General features: G+C 47.7%; 3 protein-coding genes across 4 annotated transcripts; 2 read left to right on the forward strand and 1 right to left on the reverse strand.

Annotated features, from left to right (window-relative positions):
• Nucleotides 1–1,041: 1,041 nt before the first annotated feature.
• LOC136539959 (stomatal closure-related actin-binding protein 1-like) lies at nucleotides 1,042–8,423 on the reverse strand. The gene is made up of 13 exons (XM_066531943.1): nucleotides 8,075–8,423; nucleotides 6,119–6,423; nucleotides 5,771–5,899; nucleotides 5,421–5,513; nucleotides 4,510–4,650; nucleotides 3,667–3,735; nucleotides 3,489–3,572; nucleotides 2,951–3,134; nucleotides 2,729–2,845; nucleotides 2,585–2,643; nucleotides 2,099–2,233; nucleotides 1,653–1,802; nucleotides 1,042–1,572 (listed from the first exon to the last, which is right to left on the reverse strand). The coding sequence occupies exons 2-13, from the start codon at nucleotides 6,401–6,403 to the stop codon at nucleotides 1,534–1,536; spliced, it is 1,485 nt and encodes a 494-aa protein (XP_066388040.1). The 5' UTR covers nucleotides 6,404–6,423; nucleotides 8,075–8,423; the 3' UTR covers nucleotides 1,042–1,533.
• A 6,157-nt stretch (nucleotides 8,424–14,580) lies between these two features.
• On the forward strand, nucleotides 14,581–17,649 carry LOC136539960 (probable mediator of RNA polymerase II transcription subunit 26b). 2 transcript variants are annotated; one of them, XM_066531944.1, is made up of 9 exons: nucleotides 14,581–15,490; nucleotides 15,592–15,660; nucleotides 15,755–15,837; nucleotides 15,981–16,033; nucleotides 16,126–16,247; nucleotides 16,366–16,393; nucleotides 16,486–16,820; nucleotides 16,910–17,027; nucleotides 17,258–17,649. In XM_066531944.1, the coding sequence occupies exons 1-9, from the start codon at nucleotides 15,095–15,097 to the stop codon at nucleotides 17,383–17,385; spliced, it is 1,332 nt and encodes a 443-aa protein (XP_066388041.1). In that variant the 5' UTR covers nucleotides 14,581–15,094; the 3' UTR covers nucleotides 17,386–17,649. The 2 variants fall into 2 exon arrangements, with proteins under 2 accessions (XP_066388041.1, XP_066388042.1); XM_066531945.1 differs by having other exon boundaries at nucleotides 14,589–15,490; nucleotides 16,913–17,027.
• A 2,221-nt stretch (nucleotides 17,650–19,870) lies between these two features.
• Nucleotides 19,871–23,392, forward strand: LOC136537202 (BTB/POZ domain-containing protein At1g03010-like). The gene is made up of 3 exons (XM_066529250.1): nucleotides 19,871–19,983; nucleotides 21,963–22,029; nucleotides 22,121–23,392. Exons 1-3 carry the CDS (start codon nucleotides 19,871–19,873, stop codon nucleotides 23,390–23,392), a joined length of 1,452 nt encoding a protein of 483 aa, XP_066385347.1.
• The last annotated feature ends 4,212 nt before the right edge of the window (nucleotides 23,393–27,604 follow it).

Consider the following 27,604-nt stretch of genomic DNA (forward strand, 5'->3'; position numbering starts at 1 on the left):
GTACTCAGGGTTTATTTTACCCTGTTGTAGGTGTAGCTTGAGGAGTAGCTCTTGTGTGGAGGATTCTTCTGGTGGGCACAGACAGATCCTTGTATCACTTCTGTTAGATGTTTATTTTTATTCCGTTGTTTAATTATCGCACTCTGAACCTTGGTATTGTAATAAATAATTTCCAAGAACTCTTGTTGTATGAAATGGATTAAGTATTGTAAGCTCATACTCATTATTGGATTCTGGAGGTAAAACGTGGATTGATTCGAGTTCTTACGTGGGGTGTGCTCGACGGAACTGTCCGATGTAGCTAATTTTTGGGGTGCTTAGTGTCTAGTGGAAGACGAGCGCCTCTGAAAGCATGTTATTTCAGACGGTTCTGCCACATCAATAGCGCGAGGTGGATGGGGGCGTAGGCGCTGGCCTCTCTAGGAGCAGGCGCTGGCCTCCCCTGCCTCCCCTTTCGCGAAGGGTGAGGTTGATGAGGGCGCGGCGCGAGACGGTGGCACGACGCTAGGCGCGGAGTGGCACGGGATGGGGCAGGGTGCGGCGCCACCGCACTAGAGAAGGCCATGACGGGCGGGGGGGGGCACTGTGATGGAGAAGATGGGCTGCACTGGGTTTTTTTTTTTGAGAAGCCGTGAAGGACTGAAGCGGAACGCGGAGCGAAGTGGGAGCGAGCCACGGGGAAAGACAACAGCAAGGCGGGTGTGTGGGCGCGCGATGTCCGGAAATGGACAGACACCCGTGTCATAGTATTATCGAATAATGAAATTACCTATCGGCTAAACAAAAAAAATAGACACCAGAAATATAGAAGTGAATATATAGAGCTCCTGGAGTGGTGCCCCAAAAACACCAAATTCATACCTCCTCGTGAAGTTAGATAACAATTACCCAAAACATTAAACTACATAGACTAAATTTGTATCTTATTTTAATATTTTTGTCCCATCTGCTCTATGTGCATCAGATGCACATGAGGATACGTGTGCTCTCTCTAGCTGCACACGCGACCCATATACATCCAAAGGTGAATGCACGTGGATGTATATGTCCTTGAAGGCAATTTTTTATTTTCAAATCTAATCGTGCAATTGTATCATTGAACAAGAGATAGACCCACGAGCCAGTATTTGGGCTCACATCACGACCGAGGCGGATTACAAGGTTTTTTCCCTCACTCCCACACATATTACCTATCATTGCTTCAACATCAACACTAACATATGTCAAACACAATTAGACGTGTACTGCATCAAGCTTACATTACTGTCGCATCTCCTAGCAACAGATTACAACCCTCGCGACTGAAAAACACAGCACAGTGAGATAGAAAGGCGGCGCCAAGGCGGTTAAAATGGTGCGCACGGCGCCTTCTTTCACAAACCTACAACACGAGGACGAGCAGAACAGCCCAGACTGAACATGAAAATTAGAGGAACTGGTGCAAACACGCTGTGCACGCAAGATGTACATCACTGCACGAATCGCGAATTGTTAAGAGTGGTGGGATCGGCAGAGCACAGGTGCCATCTTCGTTCACCAGGGAGTTTTGTCTCCTGGCCCAGCAAGGATGATCTGCAACCATTTCAGTAAGGTAAGAAAAAAATGTTGCAGCAGTATGAGACTAGTACATAGTGCTTGGCGAAGGCACATACATTGCAATCTATAGCGAAACGCCGAGCAAGCATGATGGCTGTGTTGCGTTCTCGAGTGCTCTCGAAGGCTAGCACCAAGCTGAGGTCGTTTCTGGGTCGCCAAAACATTGCCTGCGAGGCTGCTTCGCCACCACCTCTAACACCACATAACTGTAACAAAAAACAGCAAGGCCTTAAGAGCAGGGAGAGTCTTCTCACTTGTCAACTTGGATTGGTAGCAGTATTGAAGAAGAGCAATATATCAATACAAACTCGTGCGTGTAAGGGAACATGACTACTATAGGTGCAGTGAACTACCAGTAATATTGGTGAAAACCTTTGTAACAACCCTTAATGACAGGCGTGTTTTTTGCCATAATACATGCACCAAATCTAACATAATCCTTCGCAATCACTATCTAACAACAAAAGAGAAGATATGATGTTACTCATGCATTGTACCATACCTGCATTGATGAGGAATAGAATTCCTTGGCAACTACAGACTTCCCTTTAGTAAGTCTCATCCGCAGTCTTCCGACATTGAGTACATGAACCGACTCTTTTGGCTGGTCAATGCCATTCAATTGAAGCACAACAACCTGTAATAAGACACAACGCAAGGTGCACTTAAGAACACCCGTTCAAGGTTCTAATGGTTGTGCCTTGATGGGATTTGATGTATCATGTATGGCTATGTTACCAGAAGTACTATTCGAATTAAGAACAGCAGATGACATGTTTAAGAGTAGTGCATGTGCCCCTTGTAAAAGAAATTAAGAGAAGTATTCAAATTAAGAGCAGCAGATGGCTATGTTTAATATACTGGTCATGCCAATTCAGGCTACTTATTTGGTAAATAGGATTGAATACTTCAAAAAAATTGTGATCTCAGCATGGCATATTTGAGCAAAAGAAATGCCATAGAGTGGCAAAGGATGATGGAATCATACATTGAATTCAGTTTCAGGTTTCCTTACGAGTGTCTCCACATAATCTACCAATCCAGCATCTGCTAACAATAATAAACACATGTTAGTCATGCAATAACCAAAACATACAGACAATGCTCGCCAAATGTGTTCAGTCAAACAAACCAGGGTCTACTGGCCCAGCTGTCTTGGCTACTGCAATTTCACCGCCAACATCGATTTCAGCTTGCAAATAGCGTCCAACATCATGTGGCTCTAGAGCATATACTGGTCTTGTGGCACCTAAAGAGGTTAAAAACAAAAGATGTAAAAAGCACTGGCACTCTGAATTTAATGCGAAGATAAGACAGAGGCAGAGACCAAGACAAAGACAGAGCATGATTCCACCTGAAATAATCTCTTTATTGCTTTCTTTTGGATGTATCCGGAACCACTGGATTGAAATATTTGACAAATCCATGTGAGTACCACTCAGACCAACTATACGTAGCATTGATCCTAAGCATTGGAGACCTTCCAGATCGAATGAAGGGATGGTACCATTTTCTTTTAACCTTTTATGCATTTCCAACTGCCAGAAACATATTTCCAAATCAGTAATGTAACAAGGTCTTATATTTGACACGACAAAAGATCACTACTGCTGGAAACACTTCAGAGTTCAGATGTTGACAATAAAAGAGCTTGAGGCTGTCTGAGTACAGCAGTGAGAGACACACAGTTCACTTTTTGTGACTGATCCAAGCAGTACCATAGCTTTTCCCCCCAAACAAAAGAAGTGGCATATACGCATCATGCTTCTGAGTAAAATGGTGCCTTTGCACCTGCTTGTGTTATTTATACTAACTACTTCCAGTACACTAAATAATACCAATTCCAGTATACTAACAAATTGAAGAAGGTATTTGTAACAATAAAAAAATACCTCTTTCAAAAGATTAACACAATCCTTGGACTTCTCAGCAAATGTGTTACGTAAAATTCGTATTTCATTTTCCAGATCCATTGCCTAGACAAACGCAAAATGTACCATGTTACCATACGACAAAGAGAGTATACACACTCCAATGATATAATGAGTTGTATAGTAGGTATATCCCAACCTTGCTGGGCTGATGCAACATTTTGATCCTCCGGGCTTCTCTAACTTCTTTCTTTAGTTCTTCCATGTCCTTCCAAACATCAAATAGATATCACATACATGTCCATAGTTGAAAACGGTATGAAAATAAGATTGTTTATAAATTTGAAATGATGTAAAACCACTAGATGCATATATGTATATACAAAGGGAATAACTTCTGCAAGTTCCAAATAATATGCATATATGCAGAGATAAACTTTCATGTAACTAAAATTTATAATTTGTATAGGTCCAGAGAATTAAGCAGGTTTTCAGAACTGATCAGACTGGTTTATGTAATAATGCAATTATATAGGAAATATAGATGGGTAAGACAAGACAAGTGTATTAACAAGTGAGAGCGAATAGGTCTCGGGAAATTGTGATAGATTGATATGGGTACAGGGAGTACATTATATAGGCAAGGATCAGGAAGGGTTTATAGAAACACCCAATCAACGGTGATCCTTGCCTCATCAGCGGAAGGGAAGACCTAAACTTAGGCGGCTGATACCATGAGAGCGAATAGGTCTCGGGAAATTGTGATAGATTGATATGGGTACAGGGAGTACATTATATAGGCAAGGATCAGAAAGGGTTTATAGAAACATCCAATCAACGGTGATCCTTGCCTAATCAATAATCATCTACCATAATCCCTAGAGGCAGCCCAGCCAATAGGCTTGGGCGCCAGGCCCATAGGCGCCTATTCTAACAACAAGTATGTCTAAACTTCACTTAAAGTAGAGGCAGCAAATTTATGGGTCAGCTTGTATCAATTGGAATGTAATGAGGATGAAAATTTCTAAAATTTATCCCATACTTGCTTCCCAGTATTTTGGGACATCTTCTCATGCTCCTGAACTGCTTGCTGAACTCTCTGGACAGCACTCTTAGTGGTTTCTATTTCTGTATGAGCATTAGCTCTTTCTTCTTCAACAATTCTCTTTGCATCTTCAGAAGCCTATGAACAAGATTAGAAAGGAGCAAACCCTCAAACTTGTAAACAAATAACAATGTCAATGCGGAGACTAGATGGCTAAACCCATAGCGCTGCCATTTTCTTGAGGGAAATTAACGCCAGAGCATAATGTTTACAATGAGTAAGGAAATCAAATCCAAAGTAAGGTAATCATATGTTATGCTCACATAAGTAGCTACACGATTTGTGAGCAATTTTTAAATTACAGAAAGTCAGGTGAAATGAAGGACTACCATACCATTACAACAAGATTCAATTTTTTAGGCAGGCCTTCAACAGCAATGGGTATTAGTATAAACTACAAAGTGGCGCATAGTTCCATATATCTATTATAATTTTGATAATTAAATGCCTTAGGGCGAAGTGGGGTAAATGGGCCACTTATTTTTATGATCAATGGGTGTGTTCCTCAGTCGAACATAAGAACCCCTTCTCTATGGTCATGGCAATTCAAATCTACATATCAATTGGGAACTTTAAGATTCCTGGTTGAGGTATTTTCTAGAAGATATTGAGATTTAACAGTTAAGTCAGCTTGTTGCAGATCTCTCACATGTTGAGCAAGGTATCCTCTGAAAACATAGCTACCAAACAGCAACCTTTAAGCTAAACAAGTTGGTGGGGAACAATAAACAGTGCAAGATGACTGAATCATGACAGTAAGAACTTTGGAATATTTCAAGTAAATAGATTCTCGTTCCTCAAACTATTAACACACATGTACATAAGTTATACAATAATGTAAAACACACCTGCTTTAATGATTTTGCTAATTTTGTGACCTCTTCTTTTTGCTGAAGCAACTCAGCTTCTCTTTTGGAGAGCTGAACCGCAAGGATCTCCACCTACAAAATGTTACACCCCAATCAAATATCAAAATGAAAAAGGAGCACCACCTCAGCAGGTTGCCGGAGAGTTTCTTGACAAAAAAAATAAAATTACAGAATTTAGGAAACATGCTTACACATTAAACTAGGTTAGGTGGAGTACAATTTTTTCAGCAAATGTATAATACATTTATAAGACATGATATTATTAAATATATATATGTCAAGGGGAAAGGAAACCCAATAAATTGGCAAAAGAATATGAAGAAACCAACCATAGATATAGACTCCTCGATTTCATCCTTAGTTTTGCCTGTCACCCGACCTCGCAGTGACTCCAATACACTCTTTAGATTCTTCAAAAGGATATCCCGCTCCAGCAAAGCTACTTGTCTCCATTTAACCTGCCAGTGTGTGCAAGTCAAACAAAATATTCAGTGTTATATGTTTGGTCAGGTTTACAATTATTGGAAAACTACATTCATCAGGGAACGGATAAGCCAACACACTAATAAGGTGCACTACATATTTGTGTAATCATAGAAGTATGAAAAGTGGTATTATGTTATTGAATCAATTTAAATACAACTGGCACGAATACACTGAAATGAATGGGTCTGAACCTCATTCGACAACAGCGTGGCAGTGTTGAGACCCTTCTCAAACTTCATCGCAAGTTCACGGACAGAGAGACGCTGACGACGATCAAGTAGATCTGCAGTCTCCTTTGCAACGATCTCCTTGAGAGGTGGCATTTCTGGACCATCAGCCAGCTTGATCACTATACCATTTGAACCATTCTTGTATGTGGGGAATTTATTTCTGATAATATTTGCTGGACGCAATGGCCCTGGCCGCAGGGCCTCACTCTGTGTCTTGCTCCCATAAAGAGTTGCTGCCTTTGTCATCTATAAAATACCCTTGAATCCTGGTCCACAAAACAAAGAACTGTTATTGTGAAATTCAGAATTTACCATTTCTATATGCTATTTGGATAAAAATATTGCCATTTCACATTTTCTTTTCCTAAAAAGCATGTCATAAAGAAAAGAATATTGACCAAACAGCAGAGCTTGCACAATGGAATCCAAGAATATAAAGGTGGATACAGGCTGGATAGGCACTAAAATATGACCTAATTGTCTCTACCATGTACAGCTTGCGTGCAGCAAATGATAAACATCAATTGAGCTTAACTCTGAGATGATAATAAAACAAGGAAACAAAAGGCGGATTCTCAAGAGAGAAAAAAGAACACCAATGTCCAAATGCTTTCTTTAACAATACGCACCAGAAGAAAAGGAAAAAAAAAATAGGCACTCATAAAGACGGTCACAAAGGGTTGATTTTCTAGCAGCAAACAAATGGATAACAAATGACTGCATCCTGCAAGTGTTAGACAAAATAATACAGCATGAATCCATATAAGCCTCCACTTAACAGCAAATTCGAGTAATCTCAGCTGAAATTAAGACCAGAGTGGAACCAAGCACTTTTGTCATCGCTTTCTTGAAATTCACAAAAAGGACAGTCAGGGGACGGGAAGAATGCAACTTTATCAGTGAATAAGAAAAGCATCCGTGCTTTACAGTTGGGAGTGGGCCACCATTGTTTGTTAGGAAAACGCAAGTGTTTGGTAGCACAGAGCTAGACTGCTAGAGAGGTGACTGTAAACAGGAGAGCGGCATCTAGTGATGCCACAGAAGGTCAGAATTTCCTCACATGACAGCTTCCCGTCGCTACCCTCATTTATTCCACATGTAGAAAGTCAAACAAATTACGAAACCAAGAACGAAATCGGAAGTCATCCGTGGCAGCTTCAGCTGTAAGGACCTTTGGCTTGAAAGAAATAGCAGTACATTACACTGGTAGAGCATAAGTAAGTGCACGTCAAGAAATCGGAACTATTGAGTTGCTTAGCCCGTCGATGTGGCATCCAATTGGAGCTTACTCCGTATTTCCCTTTTTTTTATCAACACAAGATTATAAGAACCTCCGTTAGCACGCGAAGCCAGTACAGCTATTTTCTTCTCGAGTACGCTAGTACAATTATTGGCGTAGACCCGAAGATAAGATCGTATCTTCGTAGACCAAGCAATGCTTCGGAAAGAAACATACGGAGGTTAGCCTACTCCTACTAGCCCCAGAGTGCAAGTAGACGAGTATTTGTATTTGCAAGCTCTACAGCGCCCCCCCCCCCCCCCCCCCCCCCCCCCCCCCCCCCATCAAGAGTATAAACAACTGGAGTCCAGCTGTAGCGCTGAACTAATTCAGACTCCACACGGCATCCCATTCCCGTCCCAGGACTAACCACCCAACCGCTCCAAGGAAATGCGAGCCCTGGCCCCGCGCATCAATCTTCTACGCTGGCAACCCAAGCCAGCGTCTCGATGATGAACAACGCAGAACGCGAAGAACCTTAACGCTACAACAAGGGAACAGTGCGGAAAGATCCAAAATCTCCGCTCCCCGAGCGAGGAGTACATGCACGCATCAAACAAATCGCCAAGGCTAAGAAAAGGCACGCCAAAATCGGCGTAGGGAGGAGAAATAATGGTTGATACCGAGAAGTAACTAACCCTCGCAATGCGCGCGGCTCGGGCGGCCGCCTCCACGGCAGCAGAGCTCGAATCAAGCCGCGGGACTCACAGCAACAGCAGCAGGGGGAGAACTGCTGGCCGCGGAACCGGCCGGCAACCCCGCGCCGCAATGGGGGTCGCTCCGGTGAGGAACCTGCGGCGGGATTGGGGATCTCGCGAGGGCGAGGGCGATGCGGTGCGGGCCAGCGGGTGAGGCGGAGGCGGAGGTGGTTGCTGCTCTGCTCGCGCCTCGCGCGCTCGCCTTCTCTCTCTGCTGGTAGCCTGGTGGTAGGGCTTCTGGGCTGGCAGTGGGAGCAGGGGGGCGGGTGGCAGCTTTGAATGGCGATCGCTGGTCCGGCACTCCGGCCGGGGGTATCGCATCTCTCCTTTTGCTAGGGCCACACGGCACAACGTGCATCTTTCTTTCTTGTTTCCTGGTTCACAAGGCAGGAAGGACCATCGGTAGAAAAAGAAAAGCTCAACAAATTCCCCCTTTTGTACGTTGTACTATGTGTTTTGATTTTATTAATTCATACTATTTCCACTTGCATAACCTTAACATTATTGCTATCCTCCTATTGATCTTAATTAATATGGGGGCTACTGATATGAAATACTAGAAATGTTACTTTAGAGGCATAAAAAAAGGGGTGTCACTATAGAGAATTTGGCTTTAATTAATGTACATATAGTGATTGTATCCAAATTCCTGACATGCATTAGTCATTGTTCTGATTGTATATGTCTTATAACTGAATTGGAATTGGATGAAGATATGACATCCTCCTCCACCATTTGATTGTATTTGTTTTAACCCCCTCGGCGTCTAATTCTTGCACGCATATAAAAATCAATTAAAAAATAAGAGTAGACCATGTGTGCCTAAACTACATGGAAAAGGAATCCTCAACACTACCTTCATTTCAGAGTAAAAGTTATTTTAGTTGTTTTCTCATATAAGTGAAGATTCTCAAATTTTTTTTACAAAACTTCATATACAAATGTGCCAACACCTACATCATTACATAGGCATTTTTAGTTCAAGACTAGGGTTGCCAACCACAATTTCATTATGGCGTGCCATATTTTTTTAGCACCATGTCCATATGATGCCATGGACTCATCTTTTAACCACATTCTCACAGCTGTGGTGCTCAAATTATTCGCCACGAAATAGTGTAACACACCACACTTGTTTAAGCTTAGTCATGAAACAACTTATTTGATATTGTAGACTCTAATATACTGGCCCCGTTCACTTGGAGGAATTTATGAGAGAAAAACACGGTTTCGGATGAAAAAAGATGCAGATCAAGCCGGGTTTAAGGGCACACGAACAAGGCCACTGTTGATAGACTCGATACAAGAATTTACTCATACATAAGTTTAACACAGTACAAAACTGGACACAGCCCATTTTGGGAAGAAAGTTAGTAACATTTTTGTGGTAAATAATTGAAGTACTGAAGTAAATTGTAACGGAACTTGGTTTAATTTTTACTACAATCCGTTTCACCAAGTATGTATTGAGACACGTACACCAAACAAGTCCTTACTGCGTGACAAATCCGTTGGGATTGGCACGCCATCACGCCAAAGTCGAGCACACCAGTGACAGTGACCATGCATGGCAGAGCAGTAAAAAGCGAGCAATCTGTGCGCCTTGCATGCGCCCCTCTCGCGTCCGGATCCGGCGCTGCAGCCCACTCTGTGGCCGCCATGATCCCCGTCGTGGGCGCAGAGGATCCTGAGCGGGGGATCCCCAGGAGCACGAGGCGACCAGGTCGGGGGCGGGGCCCAGGGCCCAGGCAGCAGCCAGAAGAAGGCCGGTGCCGCTTATCCCGGACCCCGAGCAGGTAGGCCGTAGTCGCGCCCAGCGACGATCGATCGGGGCCGTCGGATCGCGACGCTGGTGGCGGGAAAGGAGGGGGCCCGGGCGTTGGATGGCGGGAGTCCGTTACGACGTTTTACGCGGAGCCCCTTGCATTTGCTCGGTATTGTGGGGGTCATCGAATCAGAGCACGTCACCAACCTAATAATCAGGAAGGAAAGCGCGCCGCCGTCAGGGATTAACGGCCGGGCCGTTGTGGCTTACGGAGTACATGCACTGCCCTGCCGCGGCTGCTTGCTCGCAGATTAGTTGGGAAATGCTTAATTAGTAGCGTAGCATGTTATGTTATGAATACCCGCACGTTCCGTGTCGACTGTTGCTGTTGGGGGCGTCGACTCGATTATGTTATGTTATGGTATTGATATTCGGCGTCATTGCTTGCCTCAATTATCGGCGAGCCCCATGCTAAACGTAACCTGCATGTGACGAGAGCTTCTTGACCTTGTCTGATCTCTTGTATACTACTGAAGTCTTCATTAATCTTTTATTCTTCTTCCAGATTAATTGATTAATTAAACGAACTCGATCTGATCACTTACCGAGCTTCATTGGTTGACCATTTTGTTGCGGAAAACGACCGAGGTCCAACAAAATCTACAGTTGGCCCAAGTCTTATGTGGGCTTTCATTATGATCTTTCCTGCATCGCTCTCCAGCCCGTAGACAGAATTGGCTGGACCTCGACAACGTCAAGGGCCCATTCACCGAGGAGTCCCAGGACAAGGAGCGCATGCGCAAGTGCGCAACTATATATGTTCATGTAGCCTGAGGCACGACGGCACGGCACGAATCCCGTTTTTTTAGCCCGACATGAGCATGGCCCGGCCCGGTGACGTGCGGGCCCGAGGGAGCAGGCCGTGCCTGGGCCGCTACTCAGGCCCGTGGGCTGGCACGGCACGGCCCGCCTGAGTCGGTCGGCCCGGCAGCGGCCCGGCATACCCCCTCCCCACGCGCCCAGCGCGGCCGGCCCACCGCCCACCGTCCCGCCTCCCCCCGCTCCTCATATATAAGCCGCACGCCGCGGCCGCGACGGCTCTCACACCCGAACCCTAGCTCATTTCTCGTCTTGCTCGCTCGCCTCGCTCTCGCCTCGCCTCGCTCTCGGGTCTCGGCTCTTGCCCTCGCGGTCTCGCCTTCGTCCTCCCCGACTCCGGTGGGGTGACCTCAACGCCTCCCCCCTTCTCATATATAAGCACACGTCGCGGCCGTGGCGGCTCTCACACCCCAAACCCTTGCTCATTTTCTCGCCTCGCCTCGTTCTTGGCTCTCACGGTCTCGGCTCCGTCCTCCCTGACTCCGGTGAGGTGACCTCGATGATCCACCTACCATCGGCGAGCAGCTCCCTACTCCGCCTCTCCTTTCTCCCTCTCCCTATCTTCCCTCTAGATCTCGTTGGTTATGTGAGTTGGTTGTCTCTGTTTGTCCCTCCTCCACCGTCCGCCGTCGTTGCTGACTGAGTGTCGTCTTCTCTGGACTCTGGGTGCTCATCGTCTTCTTCGGCACCGGGCTTCGGCTGCGCAGGTGAAACCCTAACCATGTTCTAATTTCTTCTTTTTCTTTCAATGTATGCTTATGATTTCTTCTTCTTCCATTGTTTCGCAGGTCGGTAGCCGATGCATCGTCTTCTAGCTGTGGCTTAGAGCGAGCAAGGCGGCCACCCGCACCGTCGAGGAACGGGGCTGGAGAGGCGGCCATGGTCGACGAGGATGGCCTCCTGCCGGTTGGCCTGGCCCCAAAGGGCGAGAACGACGACGACACTCGAGCCGACGATGCTGCGTTGTTCGGTATCGATCTTGGGGACGGCTCTGCTGCTCCGATCGATGTGGACGCGGATGGTGGCGAAGGGGCGACGGCGACTACGAACTCCAACGGCTCTGCTCCTTCGATTGCTGGTACAGGTAACACTAGTAAGCGCAAATCGCCTGTGTGGTCTGATTTTGAGATCTATGAGGTTATTAATGGTTCTAGAATTTACACCAAGGCTGTTTGTAAGATGTGCAAATCTACCTTGTCTGCTAGATCTGCTGCTGGCACTGGTCACTTAAAAAGGCACCAAAAATCATATTGGATTAAAACTGATCAACGTGCTAGGGTTCAATCTAGGCTTTCATACAATCCTGATGGTCCTGTTTATAACTGGGATTATAAACCTGAAGTTGCTAGATCTGAATTATGTCGTTTGATTGCTAAGCTTGATCTATCTTTAGGAATTGGTGAGACTGATGCTTGGGAAGAATACATTGTTAGAGCTCATAATCCTAGGTTTGTTAAGGTCTCTAGATAGACCACCACTAGAGATTTTGGCAAACTTTTTAATGAACGACGTAATATAATTAAGAATTGTGTGTTGTCTGGTGCTTCTTCTGTTGGTCTGACACCAGACATTTAGTCTGGTAATGTAAAGGAAGACTATATCAGTGTTGTTGCTCACTATGTGACTGCTGACTAGGAGTTGCAGAAAAAAGGTAATTGGTCTCCGCTTGATTGAGGTAAAACATACTGGTGAGAATATTACAAAAAAAGTTGCTTGTGTGATTAAAGAATTTGGTTTGCTTGACAAGGTGTTCTCTGTTACTCTTGACAATGCTTCTTCCAATGCTAAGGCTATGAAATCATTGACACCTATGTTTGCTGGTTATCTGGGTTCTGAACCTGCACCTGCACCTGCACCTGCACCTACACCTTCAGATCCTAATAAGGTTAAGTATCATCCTGTGCATCAACGTTGTGCTTGCCATATTATTAATCTGATAGTAAAATCTGGCTTAAAAAGGTTCAAACCTTACACTGAGGATTTTAGAACTGCTATTAACTTTTTGAATTCATCTAATCAAATGATTGCTTTGTTCAAGAACTTTTGCATTGTTAAGGGTGTTAGACCTAGAAAGTTTGGTTTGGATATGGATGTTAGATGAAATGCTACATATCTTATGCTTAAACACCTGCTTCCATATAAGGATGTTTTTTCTGTGTTTATTAATTTCAACTATGGCTCAATGTTGTTAACTGCAAGTCACTGGTATATTGCTGATAAAATACTTGAATTCCTGGAAGTTTTTTATGACTCCACAGTGACTCTTTCTGGTGTTTACTATCCAACTATTTCACTTATTCTGCACCATCTGCTAGATATTATAACTTATTTGTATGAAAGTTCAAAGGATCAGAATCTATTTTCTATTATCTATCCTATGAAGCTTAAATACCTAAAATACTGAAAGAACATACCTCTGATGTATTCATTTGCATTCATTCTTGATCCTAGAGGTAAAATGAAAGGTTTATTTAATGTTCTTACCATAATATAACAAAAAACTAGTTTTGACTACAGTTCTTATTATGGTATTGTGAAAACTGAAATTTTCAAGTTGTTTAACAAGTATGAAGAAAAGTTTGGTGCAGCTAGGTCTCAAAGGAGGACTACACATCCTGCAAACATCACAAGTAAGAGGAAGCATGCATGGGGAAGAATTTTTGGAGGCCCTAGAGCATCTGGTGTTGTTGGACCTTTCCCTGCCTCTGCTCCCAGTCATTCTTTATCTACTTCTGCTGCTGCTTGTGAGCTATCTGCTTATCTGGACAGTGACAATGTCACTGCATATGAGGATGACTTTGATCTACTTCTCTGGTGGCGTGACCATAAGCTAACATATCTAGTGCTTTCTATCATGGCTAGAGATATTATGTCAGTTCCTGTTTCAACAGTGTCTTTAGAATCTTGTTTCAACTTGATAGGAAGAATACTTGAGGAGCGGCGCCATCGACTATTGCCTGAACATGTGGAGATGCTTGCTTGCATAAAAGATTAGGAGCTGGGTGAAAGAAGACTACATCATGATGTTGACAATCAAGAACTGGTAGACTCCTTCGAGCATTTCTATCTTGATGAAGATGCATCTACTTCTGGGGCTCCTTCTGCTAGCATATCTACATCTGTGGCTTTTACATCTGGTGGTTCTTGAGTTGAGAGTTGAGATTGAGACAGTGAGAGTGTGAGACTTGAGAGGTGAGCTAAGAGCCTGAGACTTGATTATGATCTGTATCTGTGATGTATTATGTAAACCTTTGAACATGTTTAAGACTTATAAGAGCTGTGCTGCACTCTTTTTTCCTTTCTGGGGTTTCTCATAAGGATGAGTTTTACCCAGAAAGGTTTTTAATGAGGCAGCATTGCACTGCACACAGCTCAGTTATCCTTTTAATTTCCTCTTGTTCTCTATGTGTATGGTTTTGGTTTTGGTTTGAAACTCTTCTGGGAAAAAAATACTTCAAATTTGAATACTTCTTGTTGAGATAAATTTTTGATATGTTTTGAACCCTACGGGCCTCGGACTGGCACGGTCTGGTGATTTGGCCATGCCTAGCAGGCCGGCACGATACGGATTTAGACCCACAGGCCCGTGCTTGGGCTGATGGCAAGGCACGAGGCCCGCAGCGGCATGGCACGAGACGCACGGCGTGCCGTGCCGGCCCGACATCCTCCGGGCCGTGCTTGGCCCGTGTCCGGGCCGTGCCGAGCCGGCCGGCCCGATGGCCTAAGTATATGCGCAACCAACGAGTCGATGACGTGACGCCCCCAGAATTTCTTTCCCTTTTCTCGTTCGCATCGAATCCGCATCGTGAAGGAAATCCACCGGAATCCGGATTGGATTGGATTACGGCATCCATTCCATTCGCATTCCTATTCGCAATCGCCGTCCTCGCAGCACCAGAGCAGCACTCGGCCGTGCTTTGCTCGGCCCACCCAACCCCGTCCCTATCGCTCTCCATCGTCTCCCTCACCACCTCCTCCAGCTCCCCGCCTCCGCCTCCTCCAGGCCCCAGCTTTGGCGTAGACAGACAGATACAGCGGCGCCATTACCAAAGAGAGACACAGATCGCGCTGCCCAAGAAAAGAAGCCGTGCCTTCTCCCCTCTCCCTTCTTTCTTTTCTTGGATCGCCGGTTGCAACACTAATTGGTCGCGAGGTTCCCTTGGATTCGGCCTGGAACCGCGAGATCAAGAAAAACGCCTGCCATTAAACTGCCAAGATTATATTAAAAAAACGAACCAACCTTGATTGACTGCAATCTTTCTTTAACAAAGGAGAGAGAGCCTTGGTTTGATCGGCGGCGGCCGATCTTGGCTCGGATGGCGGCGCCGCCGCAGCCGCCGGCGTCGCTGGACTACTGGCGGGGCTTCTTCAGCGGCGCCCGGGCTAGCATCTTCGACGCCATCGACGCCGCCATCCGAGTAGCCGCCGCCGACCACCCCGACGCCCTCCGCGCGCGCCGCGACGCCATCGCCGAGCGCCTCTACACCGCGCTCATCGCCCTACCTGCGCCGGAGGAGCCGGGGCACCCCACCCCGTGCCAGCCGCCGCTCCTCCTCCCCGAGGGCGCCGGCAGCGTGCCCAGCCTCTGCAGCTCCGACCGCGCCGAGGTCGTCAACAACGGCGGCGGCGCCGCGCCGCGGAACAAGAGCGATGACGACGTCGTCGCCGAGGCGTTCCGTGTCAAGGCGGCTCTCTCCAATGCCCAAGAGAAGGTCCTCCATTGCTTCCCTGTTTGTTGATTCTGTTTCTGATTTGCTGACGTTGGCATTAATCCCTTCTCATCGACTTTGCTGTGTGTTCGACTTGCCTGCAGTCAGAGGCCACGCTGCTCGAGCATCTCGGGAGGCTGGGGCAGCTGGAATTCACGGTGGACGCTATCAGGGTGAGCCGTGACGGAAGTGAAACTGCCGCTGCTGCATGTGCTTGATGAACTCTTCTTTGTGCGTTTGTTCATATCTCTCGAATCACTTATATAGGCTACTGAGATTGGAATGGCCGTGAAACCGCTGCGAAAGCATGGCTCGAAGCAGATTCGGCAACTCGTCCGATCGCTTATTGAGTAAGCTGCTTGTGCTTTTCCTTGCCCCAAAAATGTCTAGTTCTTTATATTACTTGGCCATCATTTTAGACACTAGTTTGGTCTTATGCAGCTTTCTCGTATTTACATGTTTGATTGATGTTATGCTTGATCTGAATTTTTAGAGGTTGGAAGGCTACTGTTAATGAGTGGGTGAACAACGGAGATCCCATTGTGGGTAAGGAATACAAAAGTCAATGTACTCTTCACTGTTATGTCCTTCCTATTCTGTCCTTGATTAATATATAATCTAGCTGAAATAATTCACAGATCATACACCACAATCAGTGGATGCTTCTTGCCTGGATCAGGAAGAAGGGGGTCTGCCTTCCCCTCCCATGGATGAGGCAGCCTTGTTTGCAGCACCATGTACTTCAATCCAGCTATCCGAGGTACCAGACACATAAACTTCAGCCTCTCTTTCTTTTTATTACTGTATTTATCAATGTTACAGTTGTTCTGACAAACTTGGATGCCTTATCGTGCTGAAAATCTGCATCGGTTTTGAAGTTCTTCGATGAAATGGATGATGATGGAAGTGAGTAATCGCACTTCCTGGATCACACCACATGCCCTGGTGACTCTTGGTTACATATTGCATTGACCTCACTCCTGTCCTGTAAACTACAGACATTAGGAGTGATGCCAAGGATGGTGGGCAGTGTAATCCGGCAAGCCAAGAGTCAGTCAACAAGCAGTCACCTACGGGGCAATGGTATGACCCAGAGCAGAACTGGAAACTTGACCAGTCTGCTATGAAGCAATCGCGACCAAATGAAGCATTCAACTGGCAAACAAGGCAGCAGTCTAATTCAGGGGCGCAAGTGAAGGCGTCAAGTGCAGCTTTCGGTCCAGGGAGACCTCAGATGTCGCATCATACGGGGCCGAAATGTTCGGAAGTGAAGCCAAAGCAGCAGCAAGATGTCTCAGTGGCTCAAAGAAGACCGAAACCGACAATGCCTAAGGTAAGCGTACTGCGTTGGGAGCAACTTACTATATTTATTTGATGCATATTTTGCTACTATTGGCCTAAAACATTTCACTGCCGATATAGCAGCCACCAACTCAGCATGATGAAAACTCAGTCTGTGCGAAGCTACAACTCGCAAAGGATGCCAAGCTGGAGGCTACAAAGCGCAAGCTTCAAGAGGGTTACCAAGAATTCAATAATGGTAAGCCGTTTCTTCAGCCTTAGGCACCCATCTCTTTCGTTCTGTGCAGTGCCAGGAGATATATCTTACATAGTTACAGTATGGATGGGATGTTTAGTTTAGCCATTGATCAATGCGTAGTTCTGCTAATAGCACCACATTTCTTGACTGGTTGATGTGATGAATTATGATGCCATTGTCGTTTCGAAAGAAGACAGATGAATGATGTTTCCAATTTGGCGCAAATGCAGCGAAGAAGCAGCGGACGATACAAATGGTGGATCCGCAAGACCTGCCGAAGCAAGGGAACCGAAACCTAGCGCTCAACGGCAAGCCAAGGAACAACAACAGCAGGAATCGGCTGGGCGTCCGCCGCTGATTCCATCCACCCACCATTCGCTCACCATGCTTTTTTCACTAATTAACCACCGGCCACCGCTTACAACCTGGATATACCAGTCTAGTGTTTCTTTCTTTTGGGTCCAGTACCATCCATACATCTGGAAGGCGAAAACTGGCAGGGGATGCACTAGCGTTTGCAGCCCTAACATCTTGTCTCGGGTCATATATAGCTCGTATAAGTGGCTCGTTCCAATGGTTGACAAACCTGTAGAGAGATAATGTTACATTACATAGCTATACATATTACAGTATCAGTTCTGAGACCTGCTGGGACACCGCGTTGTGTGGCCTTTGGTCTCATGGTCTGTCTGGACTCTAGATGCAAATGCTCCTACTTGTGGTATGCAGTTTCTTTCTTGCAATCAAGGTGTGTGGTCTCTGTCGCTTGCAATGAGCGACCTGCCGACCTGAGCTGTTATCAAAGAGGAAGAGTGGCTTGCCTCCAGCAAAGACTTGGATCAACATGGATTATGGCACAAGAACACAAAACAGTGGCATGTTCGGGAGCAGGGTTTTTCTTCTCTTGACTCTGGACCCTTGAGTTTTGAGTAAAGAGTTCTTCTGCTTGAAAGGATCCTTCCAAAACTTATGAGTGAATCTTGCGGCGATGAGTTTGACCGCCACGGGTAGCTTCCAAGCTCAGCCAGACCACCACCTTCCATGACTGAGACGTCATGTATGTGAACACGGGGGACCAGCCGATGGAGCAGTGGGGGCAAGCAACCAGCAAAGGCATTATTGGTCGCTGTCGAGTGTCGACACAAGCTCGTGTTTCATGGCCTGTGGTGGGCGCCGTGGGACGGCAGCAGCTTCGGTCTGTGACTCTGTGGATACGGTATACAGCCTGTTCGCTGATCGTATTTAACGAATATTATTTTTCTCTCACTAAATCAGTTAATAGTACTTTTAGCCATGGCTTATAAGCCAAACAAGCACAAACGGTGATAGTTGGACAACAGGCCGGGCCAAAAACGAGCAGGGCGATAGTTTGCCGATGGGTCGGGCCAGGCCCGGGCCAAGCACAGCCCGCACGGGACGGGCCAGCACGGCACGTTGTGCCTCCCGTGTCGTGCCCCTCTAGGTATCGTACCTGGCTATCGGCCCAAGCACGACCCTACGGGCCGAAATTCGAGTCGTGCCGGCCTGGTAAGCACGGTCAAATCCGCGGGTCATGCCAGCCCACAGCCCGGTGCCGTTAAAACACCTCAAACTGCTTCTCTCATCCAACACTTCTCTATTTTCACAATCACATTTCACAATTCATTTACATTTCAGTATTTCACATTCACAAAATCACACGTAATAAACTGATCACAGTCACAGATTCTCAATTCTAAGTTTCTAACAAAAGCCACCAAAGGAGACAAAGAGAATTAAAATAACTGAGCTATTTGTGCAATGCTGCCTCATTAAAAACCTTTCTAGGTAAAACTCACCCTTGTGAGAAACCCTACAAAAGAGAAAAAAAGTGCAGCACAGCTCTTAATAAGTCATCATTGTTCAAAGGTTCCAAGTCACACTGTCACAATCACAGATGACAGATACAAAATAGAGATAACAGATTAATTACCAGTAGCCCTAGATGTACCAACCCCAGATGAACCAGCCCCAGCCCCAGATGAACCAGCAGTATCAGTAGCCCCATCTGCATCTTCATCGAGGTATAGATTATTAAAGGAGTCCTCCAGCTCTTGGTTGTCAACACCATGTTGTAATCTGCTTTCTTCCAACTCCCAATCCTTTATGTAGGCCAGCATCTCCACAGTTTCAGGCAACAGGCGACGTCACCGCTCTTCAATTATCCTTCCTGTCAAGCTAAAACATGATTCCGAAGAGACAATAGAAACAGGAACATACATAATATCTGTAGCCATTATAGATAGGATTGGATATGTTAGTTTGTGGTCACGCCACCAGAGAAGTAAATCAAAATCATCATCATATGCAGTGATATTGTCACTGTCCAGATAAACTGAGAGCTCATTAGCAGTAGAAGCAGATGAAAATAAAGTGGGGGCACAGGCAGGGGAAGGACCAACAACAGATCCAAGGCCTCCAAAGATTCTTCCCCATGCCTGTTTTCTCTTACCTGTATGGCTTGCAGACTGTGCAACCCTTTGACTCCTAGCTGCACCAAACTTTCTCTCATATTTGTTAAATAACTTGTAAATTTCAGTTTTCACATCAGCATAATATGAAGTATAATCACAACTAGTGCTCTCTTTAAGTAATTCCAGGACTCTAAATAAACCTCTCATCTTAACTCTAGGATCAAGAATGAATGCAAATGAATATACCAAAGGTATACGCTGCCAGTATTTAAGGAATTTAAGCTTCATAAGATATATAACAGCAATTAGATTTTGATCTTTTTCACTTGCATTTAAATGAGAAGCAATTTCTAGCAGATGAGATCGTCGTTGCCGGTGAGCGGCCAGACGATCTCGTCATCAGCACCAGCCATGGCGCCCTCGGCCGCGGAGGGCTCTCCAGCACCGTTCCTCAACGGTGCGCGGGGCCGCCTTGGTCGCTCCTATGCCACTGCTAGAGGACGACGCATCGGCTACCGACCTGCGTAAAAACATGGAGGATGAGGAAAACAATATATCAGAATAGATCAATCATCATTCATCAATGGAAAAAGAGGAGAGTTAGGGTTAGGGTTGTACCTGCGCAACCGGAGCCCGGTGCCAGAGAAGACGACACACCAGTTAGAAGGACAGCGAGCGGCAGAGGAGGGGCAGACGGGGACACGAACTCACATAATCACCGAGATCTAGAGCGGAGATAGGGATAGGGAGAAGGGAGAGGCGAAGAGGGAGCAGGGAGGGATCAGGTAGGATGAGTAGGGAGCTGCTCACCGGCGACAGGCGGATCGTCGAGGTCACCTCACCGAAGTCGAGGAGGACAGAGCCGAGACTGCGAGGACGAGACCGCGAGAGCGAGGCGAGATGAGAGCGGCGCGGCGGGATGAAATAAAATGAGCTAGGGTTCGGGGTGTGAGGGAGAGCCACCGTGGCGTTCGCTTATATATGAGGGGGGGAGGTGGGGACAGTGGGCCGCGCTCGGGCCCACCGTCGAAGGCTGGGCCGTGCCGTGCCAGCCCACGGGCCTGAGCAGCGGCCCAGGCACGGCATGCTCCCTCGGGCCGGGTCAGCCCTGGCCCGTTGACCATCGGGGCGTGCCGTGATTGGTTCGGGCTAAAATTGTGTGCTTCGTGTCGGGCCGCCGTACCTTGGGCAGTATGGACATTTACAGGATACGGTCTCCTGGCGGTTCCTTCACTGTTGCGCGGGCCCCACTGCCGCCTGCCTTGCTATAGTTGCTAGATTGCGTGTCGCCTGCGGCGGCCCCCTGCGGGTGCGTGACCGCGGGACAAGTCGGACGGAGTATCCCGTAGGCCGCGTGGCGTGGCTCACGGGGCCCTGTGCTGCTCGTGGCCCGGACGCCGCCCGCCAACGAACCAGTTCGGCTGCTGATGTTCTGCGCGCTGCAACTCTTTGCGCCAATTTTAAACCGGTGCTTAGCGCTGTGAAGGAAGGGATTGTCTTATTCTTCGTTATAGCTAACCGATTTTTTAATTTAATGGTAATGAGTTGGTACCATAAATTCTAATATATTTCTATATATTTTATTAAATTTAAAATTACTTGACTTATTAAAAAAACGAGAAGTACACTCTTTTTTTAGACGGCTGAAGCAGCGTAGTGCGTAGGTGTGCCAGCAGTAAGCAAAGAAGCAAGCAAGAGAGAGCAGAGCACGAGCACAACTGCACAACCCAGCACTATCCTTTCTGGGGTCGGCGACATGACTTCTGGCCATATCCTCTTTACCCGACCAGCTTTTGGGGATGCAGATAATGCAACCATGAATGCATCCACCACCGTGATAGCATCACACCCTCTTCGATCAGTCTTCTCAATCTCACACTTTCCACCACCATCAACAGCCCCTGCATTTTCAAAAGGGCTATGCTTTTGACTCCAAATTTCGCCTTCCATATCTTTGTCCTCTTCACCGGTTCCACGAGCTCTAGTGAAACGGAGTTTGAGGTCCGGGCTGGAGGAGAGGGTTTCTTCGGTTCCTTTTAGGAGTGATATTGTAGGACGAACCGATGTAGTCACATTTCTCTTTCTTTAGAAAAAATAACTAGAAAACATAAAGAGCGGATGAAGTCGAATTTCACCGGATTCACCGGTTTCGACTCCTAGGAGCTACAACCAGAGCCAGAGCCACCGGGATCCTTGCAAAACAAACCCAAAGTTTGTTCCCCAATCAAGAGAGATGGTAGGCAAGCGGAGTAGCCGGCTCGCCACTTAACCAAAGGGAAAATTGGTCTGGTAGCATTGAAAGAACGTCGTATCCGGAAAATACCATTGAAATTTTACCGCTCCGTAAAATACCATCGAAAGAATGCAATGTCACCTGGATATAGCATTCCGTCACGTTTGGAGCAAACGCCGTCGCCTCCGGCAAGCTCGTCCCCTTCTCCTTCCTGTGCTCCGATCCTATCGCGAACTTAGCTGAACCCTCTCTTCGTACTACGTCTTGCAGGCCTCCGACCGATGTCTTCATCGACCTCACCGTCGAGGTCGGCACCTCCAGCTTCGCGCTCCACGAGGTGAGAGACTGAGAGCTCCTTGGCCTTGCACAAGAACGCGGCAGAAAACCAAAACGATGTGCTAACGCCGACGGCATAGCTGTTCGCGCAGTTCCCGCTGGTGTCCCGGAGCGGCAAGATCCGGCGGCTCGTCGCGGAGGCCAAGGACGCCAAGCTAGCGCGGCTCAACCTGTACAGCACCCCGGGGGGCGCGCCGGCGTTCGAGCTCGCCGCCAAGTTCTGCTACGGCGTCCACGTGGACGTCACGGTCGCCAACGTCGCCATGCTGCGCTGCGCCACGCACTGCCTGCAGATCACCGACGACTTCTCCGATAAGAGCCTGGAGCTCCGCGCCGAGGCGTTCCTCCGCGACGCGGTGCTCCCCAGCATCGCCAGCTCCGTCGCCGTGCTCCGCAGCTGCGAGGCGCTACTCCCGGCCGCCGAGGACGTCGGCCTCATGCCCCGCCTCATCGCCGCCATCGCTAGCAACGTGTGCAAGGAGCAGATCACGTCGGGACTGTCCAAGCTGGACCAGTGCGCGGCGCAGCTGAAGCCCGCCGCGGCGTTCGCCGACCTCGACTCGCAGGGCGACTGGTGGGGCAAGTCGGTGGCCGCGCTCGGCCTCGACTTCTTCCAGCGCCTGCTGTCCGCGGTCAAGGCCAAGGGGCTCAAGCAGGAGACGGTGACCCGGATCCTCATCAACTACGCGCAGAACTCGCTGCACGGGCTCATGGCCAGGGACGTGCACAGATGCGGCGGCGGTGCCGCGAACGCTGACGCCGTCAAGAAGCAGCGCGCCGTCGCGGAGGCCATCGTGGGCCTGCTCCCGGCGCAGTCCAAGAAGAGCCCCGTGCCGATGGCCTTCCTCTCGGGGCTCCTCAAGACGGCGATGTCGGTGTCCGCGTCCAGCATCTGCAGGGCTGACCTGGAGAAGCGGATCGGCATGCAGCTGGACCAGGCCATCCTGGAGGACATACTCATCGCCGCCGGCGCGTGCGCGGGCGCGGCCACGCCGGGCAGGCACGGGCAGCAGCACGCGCTGTACGACACGGACGTGGTGGCGCGCATCTTCTCGGTGTTCCTCAACCTCGACGACGACCACAACGAGGAGGACGCCGGGTTCGACTACGACAGCCCGCGGTCGCCCAAGCAGAGCCTCCTGGTGAAGGCAGCCAAGCTGCTGGACAGCTACCTCGCGGAGGTGGCGCTCGACTCCAAGATCCTCCCGTCCAAGTTCATCTCCCTCGCCGAGCTGCTCCCGGACCACGCTCGCGTCGTCACCGACGGCCTCTACCGCGACGTCGACATCTTCCTCAAGGCACGCACCGATGCAACCTGCTTTAATTTCCTTCGCCTAGCCAGAACCAGAAGGCAGCTAGCTTAACGTGCTTGTGCACCAGCCCGCGATTCCGCCCGCAGCAGCCAGACGGGAGCTTGCTGCCATGGCCCCCCCGCCTGGAGCGGAGGCAGTGGCCACGCTCACCTCAGGAAGGAGAAGGGGACGAGCTTGACGGAGGCGACGGCGTTTGCTCCAAACATGACAGAATGCTATATCCAGGTGACCTTGCATTCTTTCGATGGTATTTTACGGAGCGGCAAAATTTCGATGGTATTTTCCGGATACGGCTATCTTTCAATGCTACCAGACCAATTTTCCCTTAACCAAATGGCCCGAGACGTGGGATATGAATTGGGCTTAAAAAATTAATGTGACAAATCTTAGTCTATGCAAAAAAAACTCACCCTATGTATGACTTATTCGTTCGTCTTATGAGCCGTACTTTTTAGCGAAGGAACAATATTTTTCTCTCACAACAAATCAGCCAACAGTATTTTTAGATTGTCTCTTCAGCAAATCTAACAGGGCATAAGAATAAGTCATTAGGCCATCACTATAAACATGTCCTTATAATATAGCAACAAGCAAACTGTTTATAAGAATATGCTAATCAAGTCTACCCAGAGCTTCACACAACGATTAGCATAAACTACAGGATAAGCTTATGGACGGAAGCTCATGGTCACACTAAAATGAGGTCCTCAGAGCATCTTCACCTGATCTCCTATTCCTTCTCGTGGCAGAACCGCCTAATCTAAGGCCTCACAGGAGTGCTTGTCTTCTATTAGACACTAAGCACTCGAGGGAGAACACTAAATCACTCGGTTCCATCGGACACACCCGGGGGAGAACCCGAAAATCCACATTTTTGCCATCAGGATCATAAATGAGAGAATAAAGCTTACATCATTCTTAACCATTTCTTACATCACTTGTAGTACAATATCAGAGTATAATATTTAGCATTATAACAGCGGAATATAATCTTATTATAAGAGTTATGACCAGTTTAATTTAACAGCGGAATATAAACATGTGATCAGAATTACAACGGAAATAAATAGATATTCATAGCATGATGGAGCATTAGTATATAAGTTATGACGACAGATTATAAATCTTTCATTTATGAAAACATTTGGTGAGAGTTGTAAATAAACTACGATCGTAGCGTAAAGGAATCCTCGCTGAGCCCACCAGGAGGTATCCACACACAAGGGTCAGCTCTAGCATCCACCTATCACCTGCAACAGGAGGAATTAAACCCTGAGTACTCAATTGTACTCAGCAAGACTTACCCGACAGGAGAAAAGAAAAGACTCCAAGGATATGCAAGGCTATCTGGCTTGTGGGTCATTGTATTTGCAGGAAGCATTACTAAACGTACATCCTTATATTCAATTTTTATTAATAGCCGCATTGGTTCATTAACTAACCATTCTATGTAAGCACCTATGCTACTTTAAAGCAGGTGGTAAGCGATCAGATTTCCTTTTTCCATCTTCCATCTTTCATTTTTAGTTCTTACTACGATGCTAGGCATGAAACAAGCCGTACCGGATTGCCTAGCGATTCGCGAATCAATGCCCCCAGCTGGGTATCCAAAAACACATACCCCGCTTGTACCCAAGGCACAAGTAGGACCAACCCATCACTCTCCTGTCCCGGGTGTCTAGGTCCTCATCCAAACTTGGACTCCAAGCCCCCACATCCTGAGTCCCGGACTCCGTATGGTGCAAGGACCTCCATCATCCCCGCCTCCAATTAGTCGGTCTGGAAAGAGCCGGATCCACGACAAGAGAGCAACAAGTCTTCCAAGCGCCCATACCCAAGTATGTGCTCGGGATAATAAGTCTGTGACTTGCCTCGATGGCTTATGCAACAATCGGTCCTTAACCGACCAGACAGGGAAAACAGTGTAACCAAGCCATGCCCCGCGTCCACGGCGACACAACCTCTTACACCCACCAATACCCAAACCATATCCCTGCCCGATCACCATTTTTCCTTTCCACCATTTATATCTTTCAAGTGATAATAATCCAGTAATATATTTCCGATCTCTCGCGAGTGACAGGCAATCACTCGACTTCTACTGGAGTCCTATAGCATAGCATTCTACACGATCCTGTCATACTAGTAAGACCCATAGGATAAAGATATATATATGCAAGTGGGTTTCAATCAACTCCTTAAAACTTAATGCACAAATATAATTTAAACTGCAGAAAAGTAGGGGTTATGCACCAGGGCTTACCTAGGTAAGATATATATTAAAAAGTTAGTATCTGCATCTTCAGATCATCCACCATCATCTGAATAGAAAGCCCATTGCATCATCTCCTAAAGAGAATACAATTACACCATCTTCGAATTCCCAATCATCCTTTAATTAATTCGTTGATCCATCATCGTACCTATATGATATGCATTGATGCAAATGCATAGATGTAAATAATCGACGATAGCTGAAATACTTAGAAACCCGATCACGCCTCACAAGCTAACGAGATAGCTCTAACGCTGGTCTACGTATCCATGTTGTCGAATAAGACGTTATTTCCAAATAATTATTTTAGTTATATAAACCAAGGTGTTTCTTTATTTTATTCTATCGATTTAATCATTCTTCGCAATAGAGCATCATCAGCTACCTAGTAAACTGATTATTCTAGAGCTATAAAAATTACCACGAGTACCTAATATTGCTAAGAGCCTACTGTACAAAATTTAGATTCAACAATATTACCAATTTATCATGGAAACTCCTACAAGTTTATATTTTACAATATTAAGTATCTTAAATTAATTATATAGCTTCCACGAATATTATCAAACTATGTGAACAAACTATACTAACAGGTAGATCATGATTTTAGGAACTCAACAAAACTGGTTTGTCATTTTTATGATTTTTCTACCATTTATTTTGAATTTCCAAGCATTTAGACAATTGCTGAAATTAACAAAACACCGAAAAAAAGTAAAAGGTTCCTTGGGCCCAAAGCGGCCTAGCTCGGCCTGGCCCAGTGAGCCAAGCAGCCCAGGCAGAGACGGCGCGCGTGCGGCCTAGAGTGAGCCGATAGCCCACGTAGACGCACAGCGCGTGGCCCGGGCGCGGCGGCCAACGGCCGGCCCAGCGCGGGCAAGTTCAGCCCAAGCAGCGCGAGCGCGAGCGTGGCCCGACAAGCCGGCCCAGGCGCGGTTGAGCAGCCGGCCCACACGCGGGAGCAGGCCGGTAGCTGGCGCGGTCGGGCTAGGTGCGCAGGCCACGACCCAACGCCGGCCCATGCAGCCAGGATCCAGACAGCGACGGCGCCAATTTGCACCGAGGCCCTCATATTTTCCTCAATTTATCCCGCGGTATGAAAGTACTATTTACTTGAGTCTAGTATTTAGCAATAGGGACCCTGTACAAAGTTTGTGCTTGGACTTATACCCTTCCTTCATCTTACAAAGTAGAGGAGGCACGGGACGGCATCCACAGCGGCATCGGCGGCGCGGCTAGCTCTAGGACGGCGCACGACGGCCCACTCCGCGTGACGCAGCTTCGACGGAGGAGGCTCGGGCGAACAGCTAGCGAAGCGCAGCCTTGGCAGGTGCTGCGGGGCAACGCGGCATGGTGACGGAGCAGAGGACGAAGGAGCAGCGGCGCTGCGGCTCGGCGACTATGGGGCATGGCGGGGGAGCGTGACGCGCCCGGTGATGGCGTGCGGGTCACGGCCGTGGCGTGCTGCGGCTTGCGTGTGCTCGCGAGCGCGGTGGCGGTGGTGGAAACGGCCACGGCGGCGTGGAGGAGCGAGGCGAGGTGCTATGGGAGGGGCAGCGCTGCGGTCGGCCACGGAGCACCCGCAAATGGCGCGGTACGACGACTGGCGTAGGCAGGCGGGCACGATGGCCACGCATGGCCTTGGCAGAGGAGGAAGAGGAGGGGCGAGGAGCCACACGTGGATCAGGCGCACCAACGCGTGCGGTGGTCGGGCAGTGGTGTGGCTTGCGCCGTAATGCCGAAGCCAGCATCGAAGGCGAGCTGGAGAAAAGCAGGGCTGGGGTCGTGGCTCTAGCGCGGGGATGGTACGCGGCCACAACCGGCATGGGTGCGCTCGCAAGGAGGAAAAAGACTGGCGCCGGTGCAGGACGCAGTCGAAGGCAAGGAAAAAGGGGCCTAATGCAGCTGCGCTGGCTCGGCTGCTGGTGCGGTAAAAGAAATGCTAGCTGCTGGTGCTAAAAAAGGTGAGCCGCTGAGAACTGCTGGTA

This window comes from Miscanthus floridulus, chromosome 2 (assembly GCF_019320115.1).
Source record: "Miscanthus floridulus cultivar M001 chromosome 2, ASM1932011v1, whole genome shotgun sequence".
In the NCBI taxonomy this organism is placed as follows: domain Eukaryota; kingdom Viridiplantae; phylum Streptophyta; class Magnoliopsida; order Poales; family Poaceae; genus Miscanthus; species Miscanthus floridulus.